Genomic DNA, 16,977 nt, shown 5'->3' on the forward strand with positions numbered 1-16,977 from the left:
GGTTTGTAGATAATTTAAATTTTAGAAGGTGCCTTGGTGTCCTTTGAAATACAGTTTAAGATTTGTTGCATTGTATGATTAAAATTTAGGTAGGCAAAAATTACGGCAACAATTCTAGTCTAGGACACCTTCAATATAAAGTGTCTCAGAGACTCAGAGACCTGGCGACTGGCATTTAATGGAAACAATGTCATAAATGGGCCCAACACTATTTTAAACATCAGAAGCACACTTTATTCATGTTTTTTTTATTCAGTTATTTACAGGAGGAGAAGTATTTGTATACTTTCATATTTGAAAAATTAGAAATTTGCTTTGAAAGGTGTGAATACTTGACATTTCTATAAAAAGGCAAAGGTCCAGAATAAGCTTGATATTATTTACATTTTAATTATCTGCATATATGAGTGTATTGTGCTTGAAGCTTCTATGGTAAAATGGTAGGCAGTGCTATTTTAAATATATGTACCTACAGAGATGAACTCATATTTTCATTTTGTGGGGTTCTTCTATTTTTGCCCATCTTCAAAACAGTTTAGTTGGTATATAAACACAAATAAATAATCTCAGCAACTCAGCAGTTAAATTTATTTTTCTTCAAGGAGAGGAAGGGCACTGTACAAACTGCATAGAGCAGATTTTTCTGGCAGTTCTTTCTTGACTTTATATTTTGTTAGAGCCAAAAGTTTGCTCTAAGAGAAAAAGAAACTTGAGAAGGAAGCAAATTGGGACTGGGAGCAATAGAGGAATCATCTGGAAAAAATTACATTTTTTTATGAGATAGCTAAACATCATGAGATTTCCTGAAATAATTACTAAAAACAGAATTTATTGAAATTTGCAAGCAGTCCAAAAACATGTTTTTCAATATATCATGCTTTTTACCCATTTCCTTTTTTACATTACAAATATTTTTCAATAATTTTGCATTGCTTTTCTGAAAAATTATGGGTTTTTGTATGTTTGGGGGATATTTACTCATACTCTATTTTCTACCTCTAGTCAAAGGGAGATTTCTATAGAAACACAGGTTAGGTATAGCTTCAATTACCCTTGAACATTTATTGCATTGATTCTTATATCTGAATTTAAAATAGTGGATTAAAAGTGTGGATTAAAAATATACTATTTAGGGTCAGCAATAGTGTGGAAAAAAAAAAAAAGTTTCACTTTAATAAGAAACTTCCTCTGTTTGGTTTTATGTATTGCATGAGATCAAAACCATCTGTACAGTCTGACCAGAAGTCCATATGGCGCAGTATCTAAGAGCAACCAAAATCACAGCCCCTGGCCGTTTGTGAGGCAAGGACTTCATGAGCCAAATGCATTCCTCTGTATTTAGGAATCCTCAGCTGATCCTTCTTCCTTGAGCATCTCCTTTCTCCCGCTGAGCCACATAGATATGTATGCTGCCAATCCTATTCATTCTACCCTATGCCAACACTAATATCCCTCTCAGCTCTGGCAAGTAACAAGAATGTAAGTGTGGAAATGAGAAAGCTATGAAGCTATGAAGAAAACCAGAAAATGGATGTTAACACATGTTTGTAAAGAAACGATGGGTTGGTGCCTGTAAAATATAGTGAAAATCAGGGTCCAGAATAGAGTTCTGGACCCTGATTTTTTTTTTAGAGTTCACCATAGCAGGTGATCTAAAGTAACATCAATGTGAAATGAAGAACTATACATCTGGTTGTCCACATAGTAAAATTACGTCTTGAGATATATGTGTGCATGGGCAGTGTCACAGACTGAGGGCAAACCTCATCAAAGATACTGTAAGTTAGCTGCTAGGTTCCCTTCATTTCTGGGAAGGATGGAATCCCGTGATCTTGACCCTTGATCTCTCTGGAGCACAGTTTCCCTCGTTGTCCAACTGTGTTGGACAACAGTCCCAGATGTGCTTGGCACTTGCAAGAAAACTTCTCTTTGGGAATTATGACTAATGGCTGTTTAGCCCAAAAACAAACATACTGCTTATTTACCTTCTGCTGTATACCAGGCAGGAAACTTGAAGGGGAAAAGCTTTTGAAGGGAATATCCACGTCTCTTATCTATTCCTTTATCTTTTTTTTTAGTCTTGGCTAAGATCTTGTCTGCTCAGAAATACTGCTGAGAAAGAGCCTCTGCAGACCTTCCATTTCCCTGTTTCTCTAATCCCTTCTTTCTTGGAAGCATTTCTCTATTCCCTGCTGTCTTTATGTCCTGCCTCCCTTCACTTTCTCTGATAGCTAATGTCATTCAGTAACCTTTGTCGACTCATATTCAAAACTGACAACAGTAAACTTGGCTTTTTCTCTTCAAGAATCATGAAGATATACCATAACATAGGCAAAGTGATTTTGTTTGCCCCTTAGCTTTCTATGTTCTCTCTTCCATGTTGCATTTCTTATTTGCTTTCCTCTGTAAACATTTTTTTCCAGATCAGGTACACTTTTCAACAGCTGAAGGTGCTATTTTTCTGATTCTTTATCGTTTAATAAAATGATTTAAATTGTTTGCAGCACTGTCATATCAGCATTTTTTCAGAAATATTGTGACATTTCATAGCATAAAAATAAATGCATGAGCTATTCAGAAGCAGCTCTGAAGTGCTTTAGCTGTTGGGGATCCTTTCTGAAGGTGACTGCAGGGGTGCAACATCCTTCCAACAAAGACATGTGGCTCTTCTTCCAGCTTATACTCCTGCTCTGTTTTACCGTTGTACAGGGCTTATGCGCCAAGCACAGGAAGCAAATAACAGCTGGAAAAAATTTTGCTGACATTATAAAGTTTGGACCACTACCCCAGACCCAGAGCCGACTCCAGAATTATTCTTCCTCTAAATAATATTGGGCAAATGTAGCAAAAAGGAAAAATATCGATTCCAATTCAGTTCTGGTTCAATTGCATTCAAACCCTTGAAGCTTCTTCATATAACTGGGACTGAAGTACCTCACTCAGTACAAATATAATCTGAAAAAATCAGATCAGCAAGAGAACAAAAAAAGGATCAATGTGGTCAGCAAGGATGTGTTCTAGCTTGAGGAAATTTTTAATTTCACTAAATTTTTCATTTTAGTGCCTGTGGGAGTTAAAGTAAACAAATAAAGTATATTTTAAAAAGTAAGCTATTAACTTGAAATAAAATTATCTGTAATGGGATTATAGATGAGGTTAAGGGTGCCTCATTCTTGAGAACAATTTTCTTTCAACTGCCCAGTCTAACCTACAGCCCTCACAGTCATTTATTCAGGTAGCAAAATAGCTATTCATGAAGTCCTGTGTGCTATTGCAGGCAAGTCAACATTGCAAAACTGACTTAGTCCTTGTACAAGCATTACAAATATGGAAAATTGTTTCAATGCTTGCAATTATTTCTGGATTAGTCATTCAGTAATTACAAAATGAAAAGCTAAATTTGTATCCATAGTTTATTTAGTAAAGAACTAGAAGTAATAAGTAAATCAGGTTACAATTGAACTTGCTATCAACTGTTGTTGTGTCTGCATTCCCAGCTCATACAAACTAAGCAGAGTTAAGAGCTTTACAGGAATGCCATGCTGGCAGCTTGTCAGCTGTGATATCTTGTCCTTGTGGTCACTAGATTTTAACTGCGAGGTGCTGAGCAACTTCTGTGGGTTCCTCAGCACTCCCACCTGTGGAAGGGTAGCTGAGGGAGTTCATTTTCCTGTGTGATGGGATCCATAATGGTAGGAAGGTTCTGGTTCTTTGCTAGCTGAGGAACTGTAATGGACCTCTGTTGACAACTACCACCACATTTCTTAATTTCTGTGACAACTTTATTTCTGTGGCAGTTTGCATCTGTGAGCAAACATCTGTCAGAGAGACGTCTGGAATGTATTTTCATTAATGGCCCAATATGCCTCATGCTTTTTTCTTAGGTCATTACATCTGCATCCATGATAGCTTTTCATGTACAGTACTGCTATTAAACTTCAAGAAAATAAGTAAAGCAAAGTGAAAAACATTAGCAAATACTCCTCTCCTGCCCCCAGGTGTGTGCTCCTCTCCTGCTCCACTGCCCTGTCTGGTACTTGCCAGTAAGATACTTGAACTCTGAGAGACTTTTAAATTCCCTGAAAGTAGGGAAGAAAAAAAAAAATTCTTGTTTGTTGATTTTTCTGCTGTTCTGATGAGTTACTTTGGCTCACAGAGTAGTCCCTTAGGAGCTCTGGAGCTGGCATGAGGGTTCTGTGGCCAAAAGCTGAGAAGAGATCCAGGGAGCGGGAGTTGCGATGCTCCATATTTATTAGTGGTAACCTATTAAACTGATTCATAACACTTCATGAGACCATGTCATCAGAAGGGTAAGATGAACTCCATTAGTAATATTTTGAAACATTCATTTTATGCCTTAATTGCATCTTTTAAAAGCTAAAAAGGTAAATGGCATCTAATGAAAGCAATTTTTTGAAACTAAACTATTTCGCAAAACAGGAAAAAAATTGTCAGGGAGAAACCACGAGATTAAACAAAATAAAATGTAAAAAGCAATCCATGAAAGTGAATGTTAAGTATGAAAAATTAATGTAGTAAATTATTTAAATGTTCACATTTTTAAAATAATTACCTAAAAAGATCTCTCCTCTCCTCTCCTCTCCTCTCCTCTCCTCTCCTCTCCTCTCCTCTCCTCTCCTCTCCTCTCCTCTCCTCTCCTCTCCTCTCCTCTCCTCTCCTCTCCTCTCCTCTCCTCTCCTCTCCTCTCCTCTCCTCTCCTCTCCTCTCCTCTCCTCTCCTCTCCTCTCCTCTCCTCTCCTCATCTCCTCTTTTACCCTTTCCTTTCTTTTGCCTCCATTTTCTTTTTACCCCTGTTTATCACTGTTTTCTGTTGGTCTGCTCACTCTTAAGGCAACTTCGCTTGGTGCTTGCAGTTCCCTGTTGCCTTTGTTCATGTCACAGAAAACGAGGTGTTCAAATCATTTTCTTTTTGATGGATGGCAGAGTCTTTGTGGTGAAGTTGGAATGGCTCCACAGGAATCTGTCCTCATGAGTGAGGAATGTGACAAAAGAAAAACAGTGTCAGCTATGTTCTCCTCCTAATTTTTAAGATTGCTCTTTTGGTCATCTGGCGTGATATTAAAGAGGGCACAACACAGGCCGATGATGAGCTCTTTAATCAGTTTGAGCATGACTTATTTAATCAGTTTTCGTGGCAATCAGAAAGCTATGGGTGTTTGTGCAGAGTGGACATTCATTAATGTGATTATGCCAGTCCCAAGGAGTCCTGCTAGGAATCCTGCTGAAATGTGTTTTGGATACGAATTGTCCTTATTAACTTATTAATATGCTTAGACAACCTGTTGGTAAGTGAAAATATTGTGTTTGACCAGCATAGCATTCCAACACAGGACTCAGCTGTATAGTGCACAGAACCAAAGCTGCTATCACTGATTCAAAGTGGCTCAACTTCAGCTCAGTTTGATCCAATGTTGTCTATAAACAAAGCTACACTAAAGGAGTAGCTCCTGAGCCCCACTGCAGCAAAGAAACCACCTGATGTTTCCTTCTACTCACTTGTACTTGCACTGTATACCTGCAAAACACTCCTGTGTCTGTCTGCACTCTTCTGTACAATTTCTGAAGTTACAGTAGACTTTGCAATAAAACTTTGTTTTACAATTCTTTTAATAATATTTGGGGTAGGGGGGAAGAAGACTGATCTAAATCCATTTTTTTTTCTTTGAAAGTCTTTTTCTACACTCATTCACTCTGTGCGTGTTCAAACACTGACATTCAAAATTGTTTTTAGGCTTAGCAGTCCTGATAGAGGCATGCCTGCAGTCTGCCCAAACAGATATACATACATGCTGTAAAACAAACTAAAAAAATCTACTCTGTGCCTTTATTTCCTCTGTGTTGTCCATCTGATTCAGTGCTTGCTCTTTGTGAGTTTTTGGACTGTAGCATTGACTACATAGGTTAAGATCACCTTGGCTATTCTATTTAGCTTTCTATTACACCCAATTGCCTTAGTCTACAACCCCTGTCAATTTTCAGGACATTGTTTTTTGTCACGAGAGCCCATTTAGGTTCAATGATCTTTACTTACAGTTGTTTACAGCATGAAAGTGTATGTGAACTGTCAAAGAAAGAAAGTTTCTTACCAGCAACTGCACTTCCTTTGATGTGTGATGTCTTTGTGGATATTTATAACCCACCTACTCTTTCCTTTTGCCTCAGCTCCAAATTAAAATGCTGTGTTCTGCGGCTGGGAGGACCTGTGGGCGTAGTGTGCCTTCTGACCCCTTATATTTTGTTAGCATAAACACAAGGGTGAAGGAGGAACCCCTGTAGAAGGTGGTAAAACTAAGAAAAATCAGGTTCAAAAATGTAGAAAAAGAAAAAAAAAAAAAAAAAAAGCATGTGTAGTCTATCTTTCATAGTTCCAGCTACTGTTCAGCAATCTTTCTCTAAGTTTGGACACCTTTAAATTGTTCCTGAGGGTGATCACCATATATTTTAATCTAACACAAGATTGGCTTCAATACTTTTTTTAACTTTTTTTATTGTTTGATATATTACTAATATATTTAGCTCTGCTTTGATTTCCTTGTAGTTTGCAAGAAGAGAAAACACTTCTGGAAAAAGAATATGAAAGAATTCCAAAACAAAGTGTAAGTATGAAACATGGGAAAAGACGTGTTTTATGTTGTCAGCTAGTGTATTAAAACATCAATGAAAATATTTTTACAGTGTGTAGCTCTAGAGTTCTTTCAATTACATAGAAAAATTAACAGTATATCATTCAGGTTTGGTAACTCTAGGGCAAGCAGTGCATACCTGATTCATAAAAGATCTCGATATTCTTAAGTTTACTCAACAATATTTTCTACTGTATTCAGTAAATGGATAATGTAAAGATAGATGCAGGTTCTAGGAGGTTAGTATGGAAAATTCATTTACAGACAGAAATCCTGATAAATTCATTTGTGTTTGTTGGAAATAAAATTCTGCTTATTATTAATCATATTTCATAACTTGTTGAAAAAAAAGTTATCATAATTCAATGCCAATGAATTTTCTAATAGCACAAACCTGCAGCTGTAAAAGGGAAAATAATAACCTGATCTTCTACTTCATTTTTAAAGGAAGCAGATAAGAGAATTAAAAAGTTGAAAGAAGATTGTGACGAGCTCAGCAAAGAAGTAATTCAAAGAAAAGCAGAAGTTAATGCAATGAAGGAAGACATTTTATCCAAGCAAAACCTGATGTTAATAGACAAGAAAGAAGTGGAAAAGCTTCTAGAGAACCAGGATAATTTAAAAGTAACACAAAATTAATTATATCTGTGTATGTGTGTGTACATATGTGTATACAGATACATGCATTTGTGCAAGGGAGTAGTGAATCTCCTGGATGTTGTCATTTCAAATCACTAAATGTACTTATTTCATCATTTTTCAATAAGCATGAAACATGCTGCTGTGCTATTTTCACTATTATTCCTTCAGGAAATAATGAAAATCCTGGTTTTGATAATAACAAATTGTTTTCAGAATGCCATGTTTGCTATGCTGTGTTATTGAAGGCTGCCCTAATACATGCTCAGATCCAAGAGACTTAAAAATATGCACCCAGGTCTTTGCAACTTTCCTTTCCATGCTATTAATAACATATGCCAGCATATTAAGAATATTCAAATGTATTTTTTGTTTTGCACACATACTGACATGGTAAATACCATAATGTTTAATTTCCACAGTAGCAGCTACTATTCCCTGGGACAAGCTCAAGTAATTTGTAAATACATTTCTTGCCTAGTTTCACAGCAGTTCAATGGGAATATTAATTCTGTGAAATCACACCAGATTTTGAGACTATTAACCTAACCTTTCTGTTTTGTTGCCAGGATGAGCTAGTTAAGATCCTTGGTGTTCCAGCACAACTTGGAAAAGAAACTGAGAAGATAAAACGGAAAAAAATGTATGTTTTCCATAAAAAATTAAATATATATGCATTACTTATTTTCATCCATTTGTTATTGAGACCTTAGCATATAGTTGGTTAAAATTAAGATCAACATTTTCAAAATCATTTATAATCCAGTTAAAATCCATGCACTGTACAAAAATATATATATATATATATATACACATATAAATATATATACTATATATATAGTATATACATATATATATATAGCATATGCAGTGAAGCAATTTACAATACCTTCTTCTAGTGGAAGGTGTCCAGGCCCATGGTGGTGGGTTTGGACTAGAAGACCTTTAAGGTCCCTTCCAACCCAAGCGTTCTATGGTTCTACAGAATTTAAGTACAATGAGGAACAATTTAGAACAAAGCTTAGTTGAAAATTGCTTAACCACTCTACTGCACTGCAATAATATGTATCAGATCTATTTACTAGGTTTTAACAGATAATAATGCTATACTATGTATACTGTGTAATCTAGCAATTAACCTTTTTTAGATATTCTAGGCCTCAGTGACAGCATGTTAATTTATCTCTGTTGGCATCAGTGAAACTGCAGCAGTTTTCACAGCTGACAGCCTGGTCTGAGCAAAATAACCCTTTTCCCTCAGTGGTTATGGAGCAGTTTTTTAGTCAGGTGTGTTTTACTGTGAGCTCCCATCATGAATTCTGGTGTCAAATATTTCAGCTCAGAAATATAAGCCAGTCTCTAGCCTTTCATTTCTCTATTTTCATGTAGCTGTTTTGTCCTCCATCGGAGCATGACGTGCTGCTTTCTGCATCTGTAAAATCTAATTGTTGCTGTGCAATGTCAGCCAGGTCACTCCCAGATGCTGGCAGTCAAATTGCCATCCAGCTGAACAGTGCTTTTTGTGCCCTTTTAGTTACACAGAAGGTTTTGTGTCTCCTGCTTGCAGTCCCAGTTAGTAATACAGTAATTACTTGACAATGTTAAGTTTCTCAGTTCTCAAATTTATGTAATGGTTTTCTTTAACTTTCTCCTCAGCACTCTGCTTAATGTAACTGTGCTGTAATAAATCTAAGAAGTTTTCCCTACAGAGCTAGAGGAAAACAGTTTTGAAGAGTGGGTGCATTGTGTAGATTATTAATGAGGTATTTAAATGAGTCTTTCTCCTTTAGTGATATCACAGAATGAACTCGCCAGAGCTTCCAGCCTTGGGAATCGTGTTTAGGAGTGTCACAACCCTGCACCTAGTCATGCTGACAGAAGTCTGTTAACTCTTTATAATACTGTCAAGGTGCTAAGCCACATGTTAGTCTCATGGCAATTTTATTGTTGAGCTGTATTGGCACTTTCAATGCCAATTTGCAGTGTGTGTAATCTGGTTTTGAACATATCAAGTAGATAGCTGTGGCACTGAAACACTTTTGTGTGTCCATGAAAACTTACAACTTTCATTTTCACATTTAACTACACATGTCGAAATGTGAACTTCTACTGTTTTGTTAAAATATATCCACAGTGATGCAGAGAAGAAGAAAGAAGCCCTTAATAACCAAATACAGGAGTTAAACAATACTCTAAAAGCCACTGAAAAAAGGATGGAAGAGATTTTGCAAGAAAGAGAAGATGTAATGAAGGAATTGGACGGAAAACAAGCTTTGCTAGAAAGCAAAAAAAAAGAATGTGTTGCTCTGACAAGATTGTTAGAAATTGGCAGAGAGAAGGAATCAGCAATCCTAGCAGACAGGTTAGAGCAGTAGACCTAAGCTGTAGAGTGTGAGTGAGCACTTCTCTGTTCTGAAAGATGTTTTCTCTGTTGCATTGCTTATGCTTTCCAGTTTTATGTTGCAATCAGTGCAGACTAGAAATTATCAGGCTTGGTTTTGACTTCAGAAATGTTTATATAAAGTGCTGGAATCTAGGATATGGCTTGAAGAAAAAGTTAAAAGGCATAAGTATTTGATAAAATCCTGGGAGAGTGAGACTCTAGGTTTTGCACTGAAAGGGAAAATGTTTATCTCTCCAGTGAAGATGCTTTTTTTTTTTTGCTTTTTTTTTTTTTCTGTGTAGCCCACAGAAAGTAAACTGAGCAAATTAATTAAAGAAATAATCAGTATTCTCATTTTCAGATGAGCATTGCAAATTTATGACCCACACACGTCTGAATTTCAGTGGGGACTGGCCATGTATCTTTCATATTCACTCGAAATTATGAGCTTAGATATATTTAGTACAATAAAATAAACTCTTAGGTTGATTTCAAGCTTCACATTATTCGTTCTTTGCAAAGGAAGATGTCATAGCCATACCCTCAACAGCAATGCTTTTGCCTTTGAAATCTTATGTTAGGTAGTAGCACAGTAAGTTGAAATGTCTGAGTGAAGCCATACTAATGGCCTCATACTAAAAAAAAAAAAAAAATAAAAGAAAAAAATTGTTTTCTTCCAGTTATAATTTATTTTCTATAGATTTTTTTTTAGCAGGTTTAGATTGAACAGGTTGTGAAACCTCATTGACATAATTAAGAATGTTATCATTGATTAAAGCTATCAAAAAGTTACCTGCTAATTTTAAAGCAACCAGTGACAGTAGTTTGTAACTTGATCTTGCTACTCATAGATAATTAATGCAGTACTCAAACCCCATTAAAATGATCATGCCTGATTCATACATGTCTTGCTGAAGTTACCTGTTTCTAAAATTCTCTGTGTATCCAATATAGAGAAGTTCTGGAATATAATTTAAAAAAATGTATTTTGGAGAAAAAACAAAAACATGATACTCTCATTCACAAGCAAACACTGAAAGATAGAGAACTGAGAAAATTAAAGAAGATGGAGTTACAGCTGAATGTGATTAATGAGTCTTTGGAACAAGATAAATCACAACACAAGAGACTCAAAACAGAGGTCTGTATGAACATATTTATCATAAGAATTCCAAATTTTCTTACAGGAAATCCATCTCTGAAATCTTTTGACTGGTCCTAACAGACAGAAGGAGAGAAAATTGTTCTAAGTGTGTGTCTTTTCTGTGTTCTATGCACAGAAATGTACCACAAGCGTTGCTACAACTAAGGAGGCTCAAGGTTTTATAGCTGTAACAAAAATACTGCATCAAGCTATATTGATCTATTCTTGAAGAATGGAATTTAGTCTGGGAGCATCCTAATCAAAGAGACCTGGGAGATTATTGGCACTGTGGCAGCATGTCTTCCTTTAAAATACTGAGTGATTGTGGTCATTTTATACATGACATAGTACAGTAGCTTGCCTATTGGCACCAGAGAATTTTGTATCTGGCAAATAAAGCTAAGTATTGCATGAATCCTGGGTCTTACATCAGGTGACAAAAAGATTCATCTTTTTCAAATTTGAAGATGGCTTGCGCAGTGTTCTAAATAATTTATAATGCATTTAACATTATTCTTGGGGGCAGGAAACAAGTCCTATGTAAATTTGGTATTAAATGATATAATTCCCTATTTCATTTCCACTCAAATTTCACTTTTCTCAGTTTTCTCCCTACATTACTATTTCACACATTACTCTTTTCATATTGACTTACTGTTTTATTTATTCTGCTTTTAAAGAGCAGTTTCATTCTGTTTGTCCATTTGAAACAATTCCTTCCTTCTGTCCTTCCCTTTCTTTCTTTAAAAAAAAAAAAAAAAAGAAAAAATGTTTACAACTTTTTCATATTCTTTTTCTCTCATCACTGATTCTTCTAGTCCTTTTTTCTTAAGCTTTCTTTTTTCTATATCCCTTCCTATATTGAAAGTCAATCTTATAAAATTCATCTTACATAGTCAAGTAAATATATTTTTTCCCCAGGAGAATTATTTATCAATTATCTGATTTAGAAGCATAAGGGGTTAATGTTTCCTAATTTGATATTGTGTCACTGCAATTTTTTTATCATTCTAAGCAATTCAGGCAGGAAAAAAAGTCTTATTTACATCACTGTAAAATTGTTTTTACTGTATTAGTAGGGGATATTCACAGACAAAGATGAAATTTCCTCCTGAATTCACATGTGTATTAATCACCTGGTAATTCCAGCCTACCTGGGGAGGGGAGAAGCTCTATATAATCAGACAAAAAAGTTTTAAACTGAGTTTCCTGAACTGTTGATTAAAGGGCATGCTTATATTCCAGACTTTGATATTAAAGCTCATATGGAGATTTTGTTCAGTTTCAGCTTAGAGAATCTGAGAATTTTTTTATTATTATTTTTATTTTTTCCCTGTGTTCCCCTGTTGCATTGAAGAAATATTCCTGGAGGAAGAATCACAATTGTTCAGAAACATGTAATGTTAAAACCAAATGCCATAACTCACTGACAGCTGTGGTTAAAGTTCACTGTCTTGGGCGAGATCCCAACCCAACCGCTTTACACTGTGTGAAAGGGCTGGAGACCTGTAATGGGACCATAAATTTTAAATTGCATTGAAAGGATTCCCTCAGAGCTACGCCAGGTTATTCTGCAGGCTTGTATGGGTCTTGCCAGTTGCAGCATTAGGAGGAGCGAGGGAAAGGGAATGCTGCTAAGACATAAAAGTGTAGTTACAAGCAATGTCTTACTCCAGAAGTTACAGGATAGTACCAGAGCATAACCAGGCCAGGAAAATATAGTCTTTTTAGCCCACCAACCCTGTTCTCTGATTCTCTTTGCTCTTTTAGAAGAGCAAATGTGAAAACACCTCTGTCCTGCAGCACGGTCACTCAAATGCAGTATTGGAGTAAGAAAGTCTGGAGCAGCCAGCTTAATTCTACTTTGCATTTGCTCTCTTGAGATAATTTTCATTTAGAAGAGTTGGGACCACAGAACTTAAAATATTTTATTATTCAAGTGGTTCAAGTGCCTGTTTGACTGATATAAGCCAGATTTACACTTATTCAGTGTGATTCCAAGTGAAATTTTCACTGGAATTAATTGCTAATATAAATGCTGCAGAAACAAGAGTACATCAGTGTGTTGCCCCCAATTTCTCTTCAATTGTCTGCACAAGTGCAGAATGACTGGTTTGTAGAATAAGGAAATTACATGAACACTTCCTTCAAATGTGTTTTTCTTCTTGTTAAGTTGTGAAAGGTCAGCTATTGCTAAACGTCGACATTCTGTGTGAAAGAGAACTGGCGGCCCTGGCTGCCACCAGCCCCAGAGCAGGGCTGCTGTTCCTCTCCCTCCATGGACGTGCTTTCATCTGGCAACCCAATGCAAGGACAGCCAAAAGTGCCTAAGTTTAGTCCTGTCTGATGTCTAAGGACAAGAGTCCTTAATGGATTAAATATGTTTGTATGAGCTTTCTACATTTAGACTCGAACTCGATGGCATCTCTTGAATCCCATCATGGAAATGTGGAAATGTCTGTTTACAGCCACCCCAGCCTTTTGCACAGCAGAAGTGGTAACGAATGCAAACGGTTGTAGTGGGATTGTTCCAATGTATTTTAATCAGAAAATAATTTCTTCCCTTACACATTTCATTTCAATTTTATAATAAACAGATTCTTCCATATTGTACAAAAAAAAATGTGTAGCACATAACCATATTACTTGTTTGGACTTTCTAAAGGCTAAGGAGGAAAAATATATATATATTAAAAATGACACAGGCATGAAATAACAACCTCATTAAAATTATTGGTATTTTCTTCCTTCAGCAAGATCAGAGTTAACGTATTTATGTAATTGGTTTTTCTGATATATATTTTTTTTATTTGTGGCTTAGTTGCTGAAAAGAATAATGAGTGTACATTCAGTTACTTAAATTGGGCTTTGTGAAGTTCAGTCCTTACAGTTAAATTCTGAATAGAAAAGCTTGAACAACTTGCAAGTATTGCTAAGGAGCTCTACTCAACAACCGATAACTCTTGGATTAGGTACTATCACAAACCATAAAAAAAAAAAAAAAAAAAATCATTTCATAATGTATGGAAGTAATTGAAACAGATTTTCTGCATTTTACATTTTTCATACCTTTTGTTGGCATCATGCAGAATGTGTGATTTATTTTTGTAGGCAGAAGCTATCCCTAAAAGTAATGAAGTACTATTAGAAAGAAGACGAGAACTGCAGAAGGAAATTGAAATGAACAAGAGAAGTTTAGCTGAACAGGTGATGTGTTCTGCTTTCTCATACTTACTCACTGTAACAGTTGCTTTACAGCTATGAGAATAAAGGGAATGAAGAAAAAATAATGAGCGTTTCTAGCTGCATCTTTCTGGTGAGAAAAGAAAAGAGTATTTTCTTCAGTTTTAAAGACTGGTTGCTTGTCATATTTGGAAAACATTTTTTCAGTGTTACTGGTCACATATTGGAAGGTAGAAAACACTTTTTTTTTTTCTAGTTTAAGTCCTTCTGACTATCATTACCTATACTGCAGCTAGAAATATGATGTGTGTAAATTTTCTTTGGGTATGGCACAGTGCATTGTTAAAACAAGGACAACTCAGAATTGCTAAATTAAATTTAAACTAAATTTTCATTTTCATAGTTTTGTCATTTCATAGAATCATGGTTTGTGTTGGAAGGGACCTTAAAGACCATCTAGTTCCAAATCCCTTGACATGGGAAGTGACAACTTCTAATACATTTGTAGATGCCTGTCAATACTGACCATGGTCAAATACACTGTGGAAATGCAGATTCTTCAACTGTAAGACTATTAGTACTTGCCACTATACAGATGACTTTATAGCAAGCAATATATTTCAGACATATTTTTTTCTTAAGATCATATTCTCTTATATTCTTACCCTCATATACATTTTTATTTTGTGCCTTCTTTGAATTAATGAGCTTTTTCAGGTGGAATTCAGCTTGGTTTTGAATGCATATACATAGGCATTTCCATATCACTATTTGTATATGGAATATGTTTTTAATGGACAACAGTAGTCAGTAATGATCTATATATACTTGGTGAAGCCTGGAAATATTTAACGATTATAGAGGGATGTAAGTGGATTCAAAGATTACACAAATAACTGTTCTGATCATTTAACCTTAAAAAAAGTCCAAATCTTGATTTTAAAATTGCCAGTGTGGGAGAGACAATCACAGTTCTGCTAACTTTTTTTGGTGGTTAATCTGTGTTAAAAATGTGTGGTTTTTATCATCTAGCTTGAGTTTAGAGTTTGTCTAGCTTTAGCTTTCAGTCACTGGGTTTTGTTATGTTTGACCTCTAATTTGGGAAGTCTGTTATCAGATTTATGTTCACTTTATGGCTACAACAGACTCTGATGCACTTCTATCTTGATTTAAGGAGATAAAGCTTTTTGAGATTCCTCATGTAAAACTTGTTTTCCAAACCCGTTGTAGTGAAGATCACTGCATAGTCCAGTTTTGTTACTTTTCTATTTAATAGCCGAAAGACCTGCTAGACTGAGGAAGAGAAACTTCCTAGGTGATAAAATATTTTAACTTGTTGCTAAGGGATTATGCATAACATTTCAGCTGGTATCTTTAAGGAAGCTTTATTACATATTCATATTTAAATCCATGTAGTCCATATATATGTGCACTTTGCAGGTAAACCCAAAGTGTTTCAAACTTCAGTTTTGTCAACACTACTGCATCAATCCATAAGGAACTGAATTTGCTTTTCTTCAGGAAATGATATCAGATACAGATGCCCTCACATTAGACGAATGTATCGCTGAAGAGAGACGGCTTTTCAAAGAGCAGGAAAAATACAGGAATGAGTTATCCAGACTTGCACATCTGACGTTGCTCAAAGTTGAAGAGAAGGAGCAAAAATGTAGGGAAGTTCAGAAAGCCCAGGTAAAAAATTGTATCTCATATAATTAGAAGAATATTCTAAAGTAAAAGCTGGTATAAGGAGAAATTAAATTACTGGTGAGGGGAACCTTACAGACTCTCATTTCCCTCTTCAAAGTTCCACCACCAGGCAGGAAGCTCTCAATTCTCTTGTTTTAGTGACAATTCATGGTGCAGTGCAGTAGTGTGCTGCAATATCACAACACAATTGAAACAAGGTGTTTGAAAGCAGGTTTTCTTTCTAAAGAATAAAATAAATAATTCTGAAAGAAAGAGGTAGAAAAGCAGATAGCTGAGATTCTCAGAAGTACAACAACCATGTGTTTTATTGTGCAAATATGTGGACATTCGAAGATAATAGACCTGCTACTTATTCCAAGGCCAGGTGCCAATTTTTATTTTCCTGATACGCTTCAAGGTTTAAGTCATTCTATTAATTTGAAGGAAGAGGGAAAGAAAACTTTTCCTTCTGAATAGTCACTGGGTTTGCTGGCATTATAGTATCATGCGTGTCCTATGATTTTGCACAGTCTGCACTAAATACCAGGAACAAACTGGTTACACTTTCTCAATGTATGTCTGTATTAAAATAAATCAGATAAGCTGCCCCTATAGCACTTTGGGAATATTTAACTGTCTATGGAAATAGTCAAAGGAGCATGTCAGGCTTTACACATTTGTTAAAAATAAGTCCATAAACAGGTAAAATCATAAAGAAATTAAATTAACACACCTGCCTAGGATTGCAACCCAAGATCCACCAGCTTTTCCTAATGCCAGTACAACCTCGTATCAGTGGGAGGTAAGAGAAGGCCTGTCCACTAAAGGTTAATGACCGAGACTATTAAGGACCGAACAAAACTGAAATCAAAAGGTAAGAGCCCTAACAAAATGTGTGTCATTCTACTTGAATCTGTAATTGTTTAAAAGGCAGGGGAAAAAAAAATGAAAAAGGAATTTTATTTGGAAAATCGCACCAGAAATTCAAGGTACAATTTCAGTGGTGCATATGCCAGATAACTATATTGTGATGGAGTGTCTGATTAACAGAAACAATAGAACTCCAGATAGCAGGAGACCAATCATTTTAAGATGCAGCATCAAATCTATTATCTACATTAACAACAGTCATTGTAAGATTAGTATACATAGAAAGACTGTGTTCTTTAATGTTACAGTAAAAGTATTTCATTATAATTAGAACAAGTTCTTGGAACAATTCTGCCTCACTGTCTTTTCCTCATTTAATAGGAGTAGCTGTTTCAGTCACTTCTTTGAAGATATTTCTTTGAAAA

The 16,977-nt window shown here is 35.6% G+C and overlaps 1 protein-coding gene across 1 annotated transcript in view; it reads left to right on the top strand.

Moving 5' to 3' along the window:
* The window catches only part of CCDC146 (coiled-coil domain containing 146), a gene marked incomplete at its 3' end in the record, with an annotated part of 67,538 nt that overhangs the window by 36,302 nt on the left and 14,259 nt on the right, over window positions 1–16,977 (top strand). The window contains exons 4-10 of the mRNA XM_084306357.1: window positions 6,560–6,617; window positions 7,092–7,268; window positions 7,853–7,926; window positions 9,418–9,645; window positions 10,621–10,807; window positions 13,922–14,017; window positions 15,515–15,685. Coding sequence (XP_084162483.1) covers window positions 6,560–6,617; window positions 7,092–7,268; window positions 7,853–7,926; window positions 9,418–9,645; window positions 10,621–10,807; window positions 13,922–14,017; window positions 15,515–15,685 — 991 coding nt within the window. The remainder of the gene's footprint in view (window positions 1–6,559; window positions 6,618–7,091; window positions 7,269–7,852; window positions 7,927–9,417; window positions 9,646–10,620; window positions 10,808–13,921; window positions 14,018–15,514; window positions 15,686–16,977) is intronic.

Source organism: Netta rufina (assembly GCF_964035555.1).
Source record: "Netta rufina genome assembly, chromosome: 1".
Classification (NCBI taxonomy): domain Eukaryota; kingdom Metazoa; phylum Chordata; class Aves; order Anseriformes; family Anatidae; genus Netta; species Netta rufina.